Source organism: Atheta coriaria, unplaced genomic scaffold, assembly GCF_025399875.1.
Source record: "Atheta coriaria isolate IRGN ID8LTWV9N9 unplaced genomic scaffold, Caltech_Dcor_3.1 hic_scaffold_3_pilon, whole genome shotgun sequence".
Classification (NCBI taxonomy): Eukaryota; Metazoa; Arthropoda; class Insecta; order Coleoptera; family Staphylinidae; genus Dalotia; species Dalotia coriaria.
Window position 1 is genome coordinate 3,125,725 of NW_027045445.1, and position 14,738 is coordinate 3,140,462.

At 30.3% G+C, this 14,738-nt stretch overlaps 1 protein-coding gene and 3 long non-coding RNA genes across 5 annotated transcripts; all 4 read right to left on the reverse strand.

Moving 5' to 3' along the window:
- Positions 1 to 954: 954 nt before the first annotated feature.
- LOC135804084 (uncharacterized) lies at positions 955 to 2,421 on the reverse strand. Its single transcript, XR_010550971.1, has 2 exons — positions 1,436 to 2,421; positions 955 to 1,371 (listed from the first exon to the last, which is right to left on the reverse strand). It is a non-coding gene; the product is annotated as an uncharacterized lncRNA (long non-coding RNA).
- A 33-nt stretch (positions 2,422 to 2,454) lies between these two features.
- Positions 2,455 to 4,450, reverse strand: LOC135804083 (uncharacterized). 2 transcript variants are annotated; one of them, XR_010550969.1, is made up of 3 exons: positions 4,350 to 4,450; positions 3,154 to 4,269; positions 2,455 to 3,096 (listed from the first exon to the last, which is right to left on the reverse strand). It is a non-coding gene; the product is annotated as an uncharacterized lncRNA (long non-coding RNA). The 2 variants fall into 2 exon arrangements; XR_010550970.1 differs by having other exon boundaries at positions 4,356 to 4,445.
- A 2,023-nt stretch (positions 4,451 to 6,473) lies between these two features.
- LOC135789415 (uncharacterized) lies at positions 6,474 to 7,698 on the reverse strand. The gene is made up of 2 exons (XR_010547561.1): positions 6,860 to 7,698; positions 6,474 to 6,797 (listed from the first exon to the last, which is right to left on the reverse strand). It is a non-coding gene; the product is annotated as an uncharacterized lncRNA (long non-coding RNA).
- A 4,178-nt stretch (positions 7,699 to 11,876) lies between these two features.
- On the reverse strand, positions 11,877 to 14,313 carry LOC135803673 (gustatory receptor 68a-like). Its single transcript, XM_065317345.1, has 2 exons — positions 13,179 to 14,313; positions 11,877 to 13,119 (listed from the first exon to the last, which is right to left on the reverse strand). The coding sequence occupies exons 1-2, from the start codon at positions 13,974 to 13,976 to the stop codon at positions 12,799 to 12,801; spliced, it is 1,119 nt and encodes a 372-aa protein (XP_065173417.1). The 5' UTR covers positions 13,977 to 14,313; the 3' UTR covers positions 11,877 to 12,798.
- Positions 14,314 to 14,738: the final 425 nt, after the last annotated feature.

Consider the following 14,738-nt stretch of genomic DNA (forward strand, 5'->3'; position numbering starts at 1 on the left):
TTTGTTGAAAGTTTTGATTATCTTGGTTAATTTATCATATATTTCCAGTAATTCGACAATGTCACAAGGATATTGATTATCAAAAGTTGTAATTGATTTAGTGTTGGTAACTTTTATAAACTCCATTTTTATTGGGTAAATTTGGTTGATATATTTATTTAAAATGTACAGACGTTCTCTTACAGCTTCAAGTATTGTCCAAGCAATTGGTATTTGAATATACCAAACGTACATAGGCCATAGAACAAGAACATTATAAATGTTTGAGTATCTATTCCAGCCACCATCTGTATACACATAGTTTATAGTAAAGTAACATGTGTGGAATATTATAAATTTGAAAATGATCCATTTGTTCTGCTTTGATAGTAGTGCTCGCTTCTTTAATAACAGATCAATTCGTTTAAAATTTTGTTTCATCTTAATATATGCATTCGGATACAGTATATTATGATATAACACTGGCGTTGTACACAAAATTGACTGTAATGTGTATTGGACAAACACTAAAATGTAAAATATTTTCGTTGGTGGATCTTCGAGCTCGCCAATGATCATTGCGAATTGAGATGCAGGATAAAAAGTCACACACAAAGTGAATATTGTGTGAAGGAATGATAGGATTTTATATATTTTAGGCTTACTTTTATACAAGTAACCAGGCAATATACCACTGCTTTCCGAAATATAAAAAGTAACATCGTCCATTCTGCACGCGTCAAATATATAAAAACCTGTGAGTGCATGAACTATTTGTTTAAGAGGGGTAACATTTGATGACCGAATGGGGAGTACTAAAAGCATTTTGTGGTCAAATCATTGGTTTTTACAATGATACCAGGTTTAAAACCTACTATTATGAACAATTTCTTTGAAAGGATATTATTAAACCTGGTTGATAATTGGCTACAGGTCAATACTATTTATAAACCATAATGTGTAATAAAAACGATGTTATATTAATAAATCCATAATTTCTTTTATTCGTGTATTATATGTTGACAATCGAATAGAATAGCAATACATAATTACAAACACGGATAAGCACACTCTAATTGAGGAATTAAATTATTTTGGGTTGGCATTTTCACGAAATGCATTGGCAAATTGAACGGCGACAATAATATATCCAGTCATCATATTAAAAATAGTAAATATTGCGCTATAATCTATAATAAAAAATTTAGCGGCTGAAAATTGTGGAGAATTTGTAGTTACGTAAAGTGAAAGATGAGCCAAATTTTCTTTTTGCTTCGGGTGCAAATCTTTTTCGCGTAAGGATCGAAAAGTTGTCTCCAAACATATTTCAATCGAATTATTTCCTTCGTCTATGACATGTTGCGCCTTAACCACGAATATTAACCAGTGTATCTTTAAAAAATGAACAATAATATATTTGATATAATAAATATGTACTGATATTAATGAAACATACGGTGTGTAATATTGCAGAAATCAAATCCATGTAAACAGACTCCATGTCAGCAGTCCATGCGATAATACGATATATAACTGCTACGAATTCGATTAAAAATCCAAACACTAACATTGCATTAAATATTCCAAATAGTTTATTAAAAATATTCACTATTTTGGTGACTCTTTCGAAGATTTCAATAAAATCTAAAATTGATTCATCATCTTCTTCTCTGCCTCTTGCGTTACTACTCCACACATCTCGCTGTTTAAGCATACTGTTTGCATCCGCAAGGAAGTAATTAAGTCTATACATTAAATCTATTAATTGATTTAAATGTTTAAGACTATTGCGAACAGCTTCCAATATTTGCCATGCCACTGCAACCTCGAGATACCAGATATAAGTTGGCCACAACATAAGAATGGTTAATGCAGGATGCATGTGACCCCAAAATATGGATATCGAAATTATGTTACATACAAAATAAATTATATGAAAAACAAGAAATTTTGTCCGTCTCCATGATGTGGTCACATAAATGGTGCGCTTTTTAAAGATTTCTTTAATTTTCTGAAAATGATTCTGCATTTCGATATAATCGTCAGGGTAAAGTACGCAGTTGTAAAGCACAGGAATTACAGTTAAAAAAGTCACTAATAACGTGACCACAGATGTCATTATCCAATAATTTGACAATGATTCGTTGTTCAACGACTGTATTCCGAAGTAAACGGTAGGACTTAGAAAAATGCAAAAATTTATCAATGCATGCAAAGATGATACGAATTTAAATACTTTTGGTTTTTTCAGATAAAATTCTCCTGGTAAAATACCGAACTTTTCGGGAACAGTTAAAATTAAGTTATCCATGTTTAAAACTTTTATCTACGATGTGTTTCGATACAGTCTTAAACATGATGTGAGTATATTTTGACAAAGCACATCGAACATGTTTTGTGAACATTGTTAATATCAATTACAAAGTAATATGAAAACTCTTATTGTATATTACATTACTCAAATCTAAGCACTCTTCTTGACATGTTTTATGTATTTCTAAACAATAATTTCTTAATAAGTAACTTAGTTGAATAATAAAAGAAATAAAATAGCCGCCACCTTGACTTTTCACACAAATATCACAAATGATAATAAGTTTTGTATTATTAATTCGATGAAATACGATTGAACAAGTAGATATACATTTTACTGATTAGCCTTTTTTTATTACAACTTGATAATAACATGCAATCCAATTGAAACATTTACGAAAGAAAAATACATTCATATATAATTTGCGTGTTTCAGGAAAATTATTAAATGAGTCAATGTTTTTTTTTATAAATATTCTTAATAATATTAAATAGATGCAAATTGATATAAAATTATCTTTGGTTTAGAAATTATGAAAACTGAATAACAATAATAATATAACCTACTGTCATATTTAATAACATAAAAAACGCTGCAAAATCGACATTATAAAATTTAGCGGCAGTAAAACGTGGCATTTGTGTCGCCACACGTTGACTTAAATGAGATAATAATTCTTTATCCATATCAGACTTGTTATTACTTTGTAACCAACATGTTGTGGCATCAAAACATCTATCAACTGATTTAGCTCCTTCATCAACCACATGTTGAGATTTTACGATAATTGCGCACCATCCAAACTAAAAAATAAAAAAAACTTTATTTACTATGTAATTATATATTAAGATTCTATTTACTCCTTCAATTAATGTGTCAATTAATGATAACAAAAATCCATCCGGTAAATGAATAGTAATTCGTAATACAACAATCAATATTTCGATAATAAACAGGAAACTTCTCAACGCCACACTGGTACCCATAAGAACATTAAATGCGTTCACGATTATTACGATTCTTCTTTGAATTTCAATCAAATCATTTACATATTTCCCAGTATGATTAATTACGTCTTCTGGTGAGACTACATAGTCAAGTTGTTCTGAATGTTTGCTGGAATTTAATTCTAAATCTTTAATTAACGCATTTAAATAATATAAACGTTGGCGAATCAATTCCAGCCATCTCCATGCAAGGACTATTTCCAAAGCAAAGTTGTAATGTATCCAGCTTACTAACACAATATATACTACATGCTCATCATGGCCAGCAATATGATATAAATAAATTACGTATAAAATGTATCCACTGTAAAAAATAATGTATTTTATCCAAGCAAATCGAGAGTCAAATGAAATTCCGCGTCTTACTAAAATTGCATCAATTTTACGAAATTGTATTTTCATATCAATGTAAGTCCTCGGATATAACAAGTTTTGCCACAACACTGATATACTCACAATGAGGGCATATAAAATATGCTTTACTGCAACCATTATTTCGAACGAAATTTCATTTTTTGGATATAGTCCATGGATAATATCAATTATACTAATGACTACTGGATACATGATGAGTCCGAGGTTGTAGATAAAATGCAACATTGAATAAAGTGCATATATTTTTGGATAATTATGATATAGTGAATTATCGGGCAAAACTCCTATACATTCAGGAATTTTTGTAAATATGTCGTCCATTGTAAATTTATTAAAAGTTCAACACTTACTTCAGAAAGTTTCTAGTCAACTAATAATGTTCACATAATTTACTGCGTTGTCAGTATGGCGGGTTAATTAATTATGCAACCACTAATGTCGTAAATTGTTTATTTGGTGGATGGCTTTGTCAACATCCAGTTATTATTTCTGCCGTCTTTATAAATTATTGATATCAGCGTAATGGTAAATACGTAGTGTTGTTTTATTGTCTGGAATAATGAATGTGTTTATTCCAGGTAGTTATTTATGATGCTACAAGATAGAAACAAAAATACAGTCAATTTCAAAATTATGTGGAATTTTTATATGAAAATTTTATTTTGAAATGTTACCCTGACATGAATTCTAGAGAAACGGTGGAAGTAAACGAGTATGCTATTCATTCAACTTCATTGACACGTCGTGCATACTTCATACTTGAATATCTCTAAACTACTCAGGATATGCAAACATGAAAATACTACTTGTATCATCAGTCGATAATTGACGATTGCACTCGAGTGAAATTGAAGTGGCAGTACAAGGTAGTTTAATTTGATTTAGTCGATTTAGTATTCATTTGTAGTGTAGTTGCAAGATTTATACTAAGTCAAATAATGGGCAACCCAACATACATTCACTGATGTACACTTATTAGAGTAACTGAAAAATAATCTATAGCTAAACTAAACCATGTTTTCGAGTGCTATCGTCAATTTTTGTTGGGAATTGCATGACAGGAGAAAATGAATCGTCATTTTTATGAAATAAATGCTGGTTACATGTCTGCCTATTCTTATTCTGCCTATTAGTGCGTAATACAATGATACTTATCATCCAAAAACTTGTTTACGCTCGATACTACAATCTGCATGTCCCTGAAAATATCGGCGTTGGAGAACATGTAGTTTGAATCGCAAATACGCAACCTGAACAGAAACAGTCGCGTGCGAACCTTGCTCTTGATCTTGTTATTTATTTGGAATATTTTATATTTTTTATTTTTATATTTATTTTATATTTTAATTCAGTGCAATACTCTGTGTTCAAATACAATAGCATTTTTGTGCGTGATATAATTAAGATTACTAAATAATTATCAAAGTCTCTGTTGAATTACAGGTAAGACAAATCTAATTCTATAGTATTAATCTAACTTGTTGCAAACTGCACCACAACCACAATATAACTTGTCATCATATTAATAATTAAGAAAAATGTCGCCAAATTAACTGTATAAAATTTTGCAGCCGTAAAATGAGGAATTTGTAAACGCACTCGTTGATTCAAATGCGCCATTAGTGAAGTTTCAAGATCATCTTCAATAGTTCTTCTTAGCCAGACTAATGTAGTGCCAAAACAATGCGTTACAGTTTTTCTTCCTACATTAATTACGTGTTGAGATTTTAAAACTAGCAAACTCCATGGTACCTAAAATAAGTAATACTCTAAGAAATTAATATAGAACAAACAAAAGTAAATTATTTACCAAATCCAACATGCAATCAATGAGATCTAAATAAATTCCCATTCCAGGGATGGTAACAAGTTTTAAAGATGTAAACAGCACTTCGGTGATAAAAATTAAATTTCTCAATGCTACACTGCTGCCAAAAATTTTATTATAAGTTCTTAAAATCTTCAACAAATTCTCATGAATTTCGATTAAACTTGAAATGCTATGTTTGGTGTCCGTGGTTTGTAAGTCATCAATTGCATTATTTAAAATTACAAATCGTTCACGCACATGCTCCAACATGTTCCAAGCAAGTATACTTTCAGTTACATAATTATAATGAACCCAATTAATAATTAACAAATATTCGATTGGATAAACATTATTGTAAATATATAAAGTGTAGATGATATACAGCACAAATGCGACATGTAGAAGTATAAATTGGGGAATTCTCCAGCGTTTCTTTAATTTAATATTACATTTTGTTACAATTGTATCAATCACGTGGAAATTATATTTTATATCCATATAACTATCGGGATAAAACACATTTTTGTATAGCACTGATGTGGATACAATTGTAGCATATACAAACAATCTCACCAATTGCATTATTACTAAGGGTATTTCTTTGTCAGAATAAACACCGTTGATAATATGATTGATGTCACTCGATGCTGGGAGGATTACCATTGTAAAGTTGATGACACTGTGTATAATAGATATACTTTTATAAATTTTTGGGTGCTTATCAAAGAGTTTATTACTCGGAAGAATTCCGATTCGTTCGGGAATTTTTACAAAAATGTCATTCATCTTAAAGGATTTATTTAAAATTGTGCAACCTAACTTGTCTTCAAGACGAGTACTAATATACAAAGCTGGATTATAAGACGTATATCAGTTGTGAACTAAAATGAGGATAGTTTCTAAACGGTAGTTTGTATTAAAAAGTTATAATCGTGTTTTTTATGAACACTTATCGTAAAACAATACAACTTTTAGTAAGTTTCAAATGTTTTCCTCGATAATAATTTATTTGATGTTTTATTGCATATAATTATGTATCGGTAGCAAATTGCACTACTACGACAATATAACTTGCCATCATGTTAATTATTACAAAAAATGTTGCGAGATCAACTGTATAAAACTTTGCAGCAGTGAAGTGAGGCGCTTGTAAACGTACTCTTTCGTTCAAGTGATCTAGAAATGCATTGTCTTTATCATTTTGATTCTTGTTTTGTAACCAAACCAATGTTGTACTAAAACAACACGAAATTGTTTTCATTCCAACGTCAATCACATGTTGAGATTTAAAAATTAGGAAACACCACATTGACTAGAAAAAAAGTGACAATTTAATAATTATGTAATCAATATTAACTATAATGACTAATTTACCATATCAACCAAACAATCAAACAGATCTAAATAAATTCCCGCTCCTGGAATGGTTACTAGTTTCAAAGATGTAAACAATACTTCGACTACAAATATAAGATTCCTAAAAACCACGCTGATACCAAAGATTTTGTTATATGACTTTAAAATCTTTAACAAATTCTCGTGAATTTCAATCAAATCGTTAATTTTCAGCTGGTTTTTCATCATTTCACAAGATTGTAAATTAATTATAGCATTGTTTAAAATGATAAAATATTCGCGCACATTTTCCAACATGTTCCAGGCAACTATGCCTTCCGACAAATAATTAAAATGCGGCCAATTGATAATTATCATAAATGCAGTAGGATAAAGACTATCGTATATGTATACTGAGTATATCATATATACTAACAAAATGGTGTGAACTATAGCATATATGATTTTACTTTGATTTTGCTTTAAAACAATTTTACGCCTTTTTAATATATCACTAATTACACCAAAGTGATAATGTAATTCCACATAACTTTCCGGATACAATACATTTTTGTAAAACACTGAGGAAAATGAAAGAGATGCGTACACCATCAACCTCACCACTAGCATAAACCTGAGTAGCATTTCTTTATGAGAAAATTCTTCGTTAATAATGTTATAAATATCATTATATGCTGGTAGTAATATTATAGTAAAGTTCCAAAAACTGTGCAATATAGATATGCACTTGTAAATTTTTGGATAATTTTTAAATAGTCTATTGTTGGGTAGTAGTCCAACCATTTCGGGTACTTTTGCGTAAATATCGTTCATTGTACAAGAATTTTTCTTTTTCGATTTGTTCGGATATAGATAAGAGTTCGATTTAAACTGTGCTTTAATACAATGTTAAGAACATGTTCATATGCATCATAAGAGTATAAATAATTTAATAAAATAATTATTTAATTGCATCTGGCATAGTAGTATGTATAAAAATGTTCACCACTTAAAATAATAACACAATTACACCAAGCATTCAAATTAGGCATTTATTTTATCTACATTACAAACTTAATAGTAAATTGTAAGTGCATTGTTAATTTTTAACAGTTCACACAGCAACATTTACGCTTTCTTATTACTATCATTTGAAAATTGCACAACAACCACAATATATCCTGTCATCATATTAAAAATTGTAAATATGGTAGCAAAATTAACAATATAAAAATTCGCCGCGGTAAATTCGGGAACTTGTATTACTGCACATTGAGTTAAATGTCCAAGATTATTCCTCCATTTTTCGGATATGTAATCATACAAATTTAACGAAACAGTTGTGGCTTCAACACAATTAGTAATCAAACACTTTCCTTCATCAATTACATATTGTGCATTAATAACAAAAACAAGCCACATTCCCTAAAAAATAAGATTAAAATAAGTTTAAATGTATGGTGTTCTAAAACACAAACATACCAAATTAGAAATTGCGCCAATCAAATCCAAATATAGTTCCTTTTCTGATTCCTGCACGGCGATTATACGCAATACAACTGCTAAAAACTCCACAAAGAACATCATGTTAAGCAGCACAATTGATGCTCCAAATAATTTATTAAAGATTTGTATAATATGCACAAGTCTGGCATGAGCTTCAATCAATTCAAGTATAGTATTTTCATCTTTAATCTTCCAATCTCTTTTTTGTATAGCAGTTGCTGCCACATTTACTATCGGCGGTTCGTGCAATTTTTTAATAATTGTATTCATATATTTCAGACGAATTCGCACATTTACTAGTATTCTCCATCCTATAATTATATCCATTCCAGCAGCGTAGTCTAACCAAGTTGTCAAAATTGTGTCTATTATTGTGTAATCAATAGAGAGAAAGACATTGTATCGAAATACTATAAAAACAAAAAATAATAAATGATAAACAACATATTTTATAAGAACGTTATAAAAATTAGCTGTAAGTTTTTGTTTTAAAATAACATCAATTTCTCGAAAATAACTTTTTACTTTGTTGCAGTCTTTAATATATATAATATTTTTGAATAGAATTGCATGAACAACAAACAATGCATATATAATATCAATTGCAATTTCCATTATCAAATCTGCATTATATTTTCCCGAATAATGTGAAGTTATTAATTCTTCCACGTAGTCAATTATGGGATATGTAGCAATGCCAACAATTACTAGGATATTTACTATTGAAAAAGTAGTATATATTTTTGGATTTTTGTCACTAAAAGAACTTGGAAAACTTCCAATTAATTGCGCTGTTTTAATAAATATGTCGTTCATGTTGATGATGTTTCTTGCAACTCTTTTTATAAGTTCATTCTAAAATATATTAAGCCACGGGCTAACGGTGGTACTAAATCGATTTCACGTGTCAATGTTTCATTATTTATCATTTAATGTGCATGTTGCTTATGGGTTTGTTTAGTCCAGTTGTTGTTTTAATATTTATCTCATTTATATATTTCATTGTACCTAATATTTATTCACCCTTATAGTATAGTCGTAAAAATTTAATGAATTTCACCACATTACCAATGTTTTAATTGCACGTAGTTAACTTGTTTTCTTTTGTTCTTGAAACACCATTAAGTTATTGTATTTGAACTAATTATTATGAAATTGAACAATTGCGACTGTATATGTAGCAAGCATATTAATAATAGTAAATATAGCCGAAGTATTAACAGGATATAATTTTGCCGCAGTAACTTCGGGCAATTGTAAAGTTACACAATTTGCTTGATGTGTTATCAATTCTTTCAATTTGATTAAAAGTGGTTCTTCGAATCGTAAAGCAATACTTGATGCATCCATGCAATGTTTTATAGATATTTTGCTTTCGTTGTTTATTTGATCAGCTTTTTGTATAATAATACACCAAATTCCCTAAGAAATATATAGATTAATAATTATTTTAACTAATTTATTGTTATATTACCAAATGAATAAATGTATCCAGAAGATCGACAAAAAAATTATCTGGAATTTTCAGAAATATACTTGAAACAATGTCTAAAACTTCAATCATAAATCCCAGGCTTAACATTAATATTGTAAACCCAAAAAGTTGATTGAAGTGTTGCACAATTTGAATAATTTTATTCTGTATTAATATTAACTGATAAATTGTTACTTCTGATTTAAGAATTGCTTCACTACTATACGAGTATTGTGTACCGCAGGATAATCCAAATGATGTTTCAAGTAAACTTTTATTCAGGCCATTCACATGTTTCAAACGAAGATGGAGCTGTTCCAATACTTTCCAAGCGAAGTAAAACTGTACTAGAATTTGGTAATATGTCCATATCCCACATACAAGATATATTATAGGGAATATTGCGGTGTACATCGAAATTGAGAAAACTGCTGAAGATGCAAAACACACTTGAAGTAAAATACATCCGATTATTGTTTGTTCTGGCTCTATTTCAATATCATGCTTCTGTAATATTATGTCAATTTCTTTAAAATTATTTCTGATTGCAATGTAACTCGATGGATAAAACACATTTTTTATAAATACTGATGATATCATAATAATAGCAAATATTACAAATTCAGCAATCATAAACGAACACTGAAACCCACCAATAATCAAGCAATAATCGGGTATTATAATTATCAATGGAATAACACATATCAAGATAACCAATATTCCATGAACCAAAGATAAACATCTATATAATTTCGGATGTGCATTAAATAATTCATTACTTGGAACAATTCCAATTTTTTGAAGGATTTTTGTATAAAAGTTATCCATGTCGAATAATTTTTCAACCAAACTTTGTTAACACTAATATGATTGAAAGCTTACAGTACATTTCTACTTGAAAACATGAAATCATGAGAATATATAATATACAAGGCATTTATAAATTATTCAAGTATTTAATCGCATAAACTGCATAATGAAATATTTTCACGCAATAGTACCATTCGTAATACACAACAATATTTATCAAATTTATTTCAATCGGATTCTTTTCGAAATTGGACTAAAACAACAATATAACTAGTCATCATGTTGAGGATAATAAAAATTGCAGTGTAATCGACACGATAAAACTTCAGAGCAGTGAATTCAGGAAACTGTACATTTGCACAATTCGTTAAATGTGCTAATGACTCTGTATATTTTGACTTTTCTTCTGGATCATGTAAATTTGAAGTGGTTGTGTGCATACAACAATTAATAACTTCTTTTCCTACATTGGATACTTGTTGGGCTTTTATCATAAAAAGACACCAAGCTTCTTCTTCTTCTTCTTCTTTGTTAGGCACTTTTGCCTGTTTAACTTCAGTGCGTCACCACATCTGACCACCTCTTCCTCGGTCGGCCAAGGGATCTTCTGCCTATTGGAGATCTGTCTCTGGCTATCTTGACGACTCTAGTTCGGTCCATTCTACTTATGTGTTGATTCCACTCTTCTCTTCTATCCTGTACCCATTTGTTGATGTCTGGAACCATGCACGCTGTCCTTATGTCTTCGTTTCGAACTCGATCTTGAAGTCTTTTGCCGTCTACCCATCTTAGTATTCGCATTTCCGCCGTTTGCATTAGGTTTTTAGTTCGGCTCGTGTCTGGTCGTGTTTCTGCTGCGTATGTTATGATAGGGCGAATAACTGCTTTGTAGATCCTTGCTTTAGCCTGCTTTGATATATGCTTGTTAAGTAAGATAGAGTTTTTTAAGCATCCAGCTATTTGGTTTGCCCGGGCGACCTGTGCTTGCAATTCCTCAAAGAGGGTCCCGTGGCTGCAGATAGTAACGCCGAGATAAGTAAATGAGGATATTTGCTCTATGATTTGGCCTTCGAGTTCCAGTTTGCACCTAGTTGGCTCTGGTGCAATTACCATGCATTTGGTCTTCTTTTGCGATATTTTCATGTTGAATCGTTTCGCCACTCGATTTTATGCTGAACACTTAAAATCTGCAAAATTATAACTTCACGCTTTTTATATGTTTTACTTGATATATCAAAATCAAATTTATATCCAATTGATGCTCTTGCTCCTGTATTCAGTTTCGTAGTATTTAACTTGTTTATCATTACATTCATATATTTCAAACGTAGACGAATTTGCTCTAAAATTTTTAATGGTATTATAATCTCCATTCCCATATTATAAATTGTCCAGTTGCTTAAAATATTATATACGAGCGGATAGGATTGAAAGAATAGAAAATACACAAAAATCACGTAAGCCACAAAAAAAATGTGAAATATTACAATTCCAATGTATCCATAACGATGTTCAATTGTAATATCATTGTCATTTAAAATTGTATCAATATCACTGAATTGTTGCTTCATTCCAATATAATATTCCGGATAGAACACACTTTTTAATAAAATTGACAGCGACACAACCGATCCATATGATACCGAAATTATCATGATAAATACGCATAATGTTGGGCGCTCTCCTGCACAATCGTTTTCTATCAAATATACAACAGGATAAGAACTTACTGAAAAGTTTATTATGGCGTGTAAAATTGCAACACATTTGTAAATAGTTGGATAAGTGCGATAAAATGTATTAGTTGGTACAATCCCTATTTTTTGAGCTACTTTTGAGAATAGGTTATCCATTCTAATAAATCTGAATAAAGTAGATTGGTAAAGCTGACAAGCTTCTTACTGACACAAAATAGCCACAATATTTTTCAAATATAGACAAAAACATACGTTAAATATTAATAGTTACACTATACATATTCGTTGTATTTACATGACAGTTTGCTTTAAACAGACAATGAGTTGGTGTAAATGTGAGAGCTTCATACAAACATTATTTATTATTAATATAAAAACACATTCAACGCAAACTGCAATTAATGGATTGTTGTTGTCTGCTCACCAAGACAAAAAAAATTGAAAATTTAATTCACACAATTTTTTAATGATTGAAATCTTTTATCAAATACTTATGAAACTGGTGTCACCGTTCCATTGACAATGATAAATTTTGGTGCAGTTGTCGTAGGCGCTGAAAACTGTATAATAACAATCACATATGTAGTGATTAAATTGACAAAAGTAAAGAGCATAGAATAATCGACCGTGAAGAAACCAGCAGCTGTAAATTGAGGACTCCGGGCGCTGGCTTGTTGCGCCAGAATAAATAATTTATCTCTTAAATTCTGAATGCTTGAATATCGATGTAGTGCTTTATATGCAATTGTCACAGTTCGCTTGCCTTCATTGGCTATTTGCTCGCATTTTGTTGCAATAACCACTCCTTGGGCCTAGAAACAAAATAATTGTCACAAAAATATTCTGTTCGTTATTGTCAAACTATTATTACACAATAGAACACTGTAATAATAATAACAAATACTAAATGGTTAGTTGTCAATTCTTCGTATGTGTTGAGAATAAAATCGATCATCTTTAATATATTGAAGACAATATTAAATATTGACATCAACACTTGCCATCCGTAAATATCATTAAAGTAATCACATAGGTCACAAAGTATGTTATGCAAACTTGCAAGCATTTCCGTTTGTTGATAAGAACTTTGCAGGGTGATTTTAAAAAAGTCATGATTTTCTTGTATGCTATTAAATATTTCGAACCGTTTTAACAAATGCGCTAATAGCAAATATTCTGTAAACACTGTGAGCGTACTGTAGTACATAAGTATCATCTCAATCACACGATAACGATACTCTAATACATCCTGTTCAAAAGTCCATGTATATACGTGATAAGCAATTAACAAAATAAGAAAAAAATTCAACAATAGAAATATTTTGACGACATCAAACAATTTTGCTTCTTTTTGCAACAACTTATCCGCCATATTGAACGATTTAAACATTTCATTAATAGATTCGTAATTCCAATGCACTGCACCAATTAAAGTCGCCGAGTTTGTTATTGTCATCCCTGTGATCAAAATACAATCCATGAAAACTCCGCTATTTCGATTGCCTTGAAATTTAAAAATGATTGAGTAAACAAACAGTGCCACAAAAACGACGCTAATTGCATATGCGAAAATTGTCTGCTTGTGAAATTCTCGATTCTTGTACATTGGTAGAATGCAAAGAAAACCGTTCCATTGCAAAACGGATCGAATATTATCAGCTACGTACATTATGACTGAGTTTCTTCGATGTACTCATCTGATTTTCACGCAATTGTTGAAAGGTTCCGGTTATTCTCGATACGTAAAAAGACAGCAGGTTTTTTCGCTTCCTAGAGTGGCACAATACATGTTATTTATTATTCATTGATTTGGATTAATATTATATACGGACTGAACTGAAGCAAAAGGTTAGAACTGATTATCTTAACAGCTTTCTGAACTGAATCGGTTTTATTGCAATTGCTTTTTTTGTACCAATAATGTGCATGCACCGCATGTTGTTGATTAATTCTTAACACTACGTGATCAAAAAAGTTTAAGCCACTTGATATGTTAACGAGTTGTAGTCGTAGTGCAGTGGCATGGATTTATCGGCAAATGCATTTAGGAATTGTGCACTCTTCAAATGAATTATTCATGTTTAAGCGACGGGTCATAAAATTGTATAATTATATATAATTGACTGACCTATTACGTATTTTAGTCTTTAACGATTTTGTCAGGGCTAAATTCAGCCATGCAGGGGTAAACATTATTTTTAACCATTTACAACCAACCAATTATAATAAATACGCAATCTTCACATAAAAACAACTAATGGTTAATATAATATTTCACTATTTTAAAGATTTTAACGTTACTCACCACAGTAAATACAATCCAAAACACGGTAATCAAAATATCCTGCAGACTATTTATAAATTTGCTGGTCAATATCATGTACAGGTACATAAAGATATAAAACATGATATGAATCATTATTGCGAATAT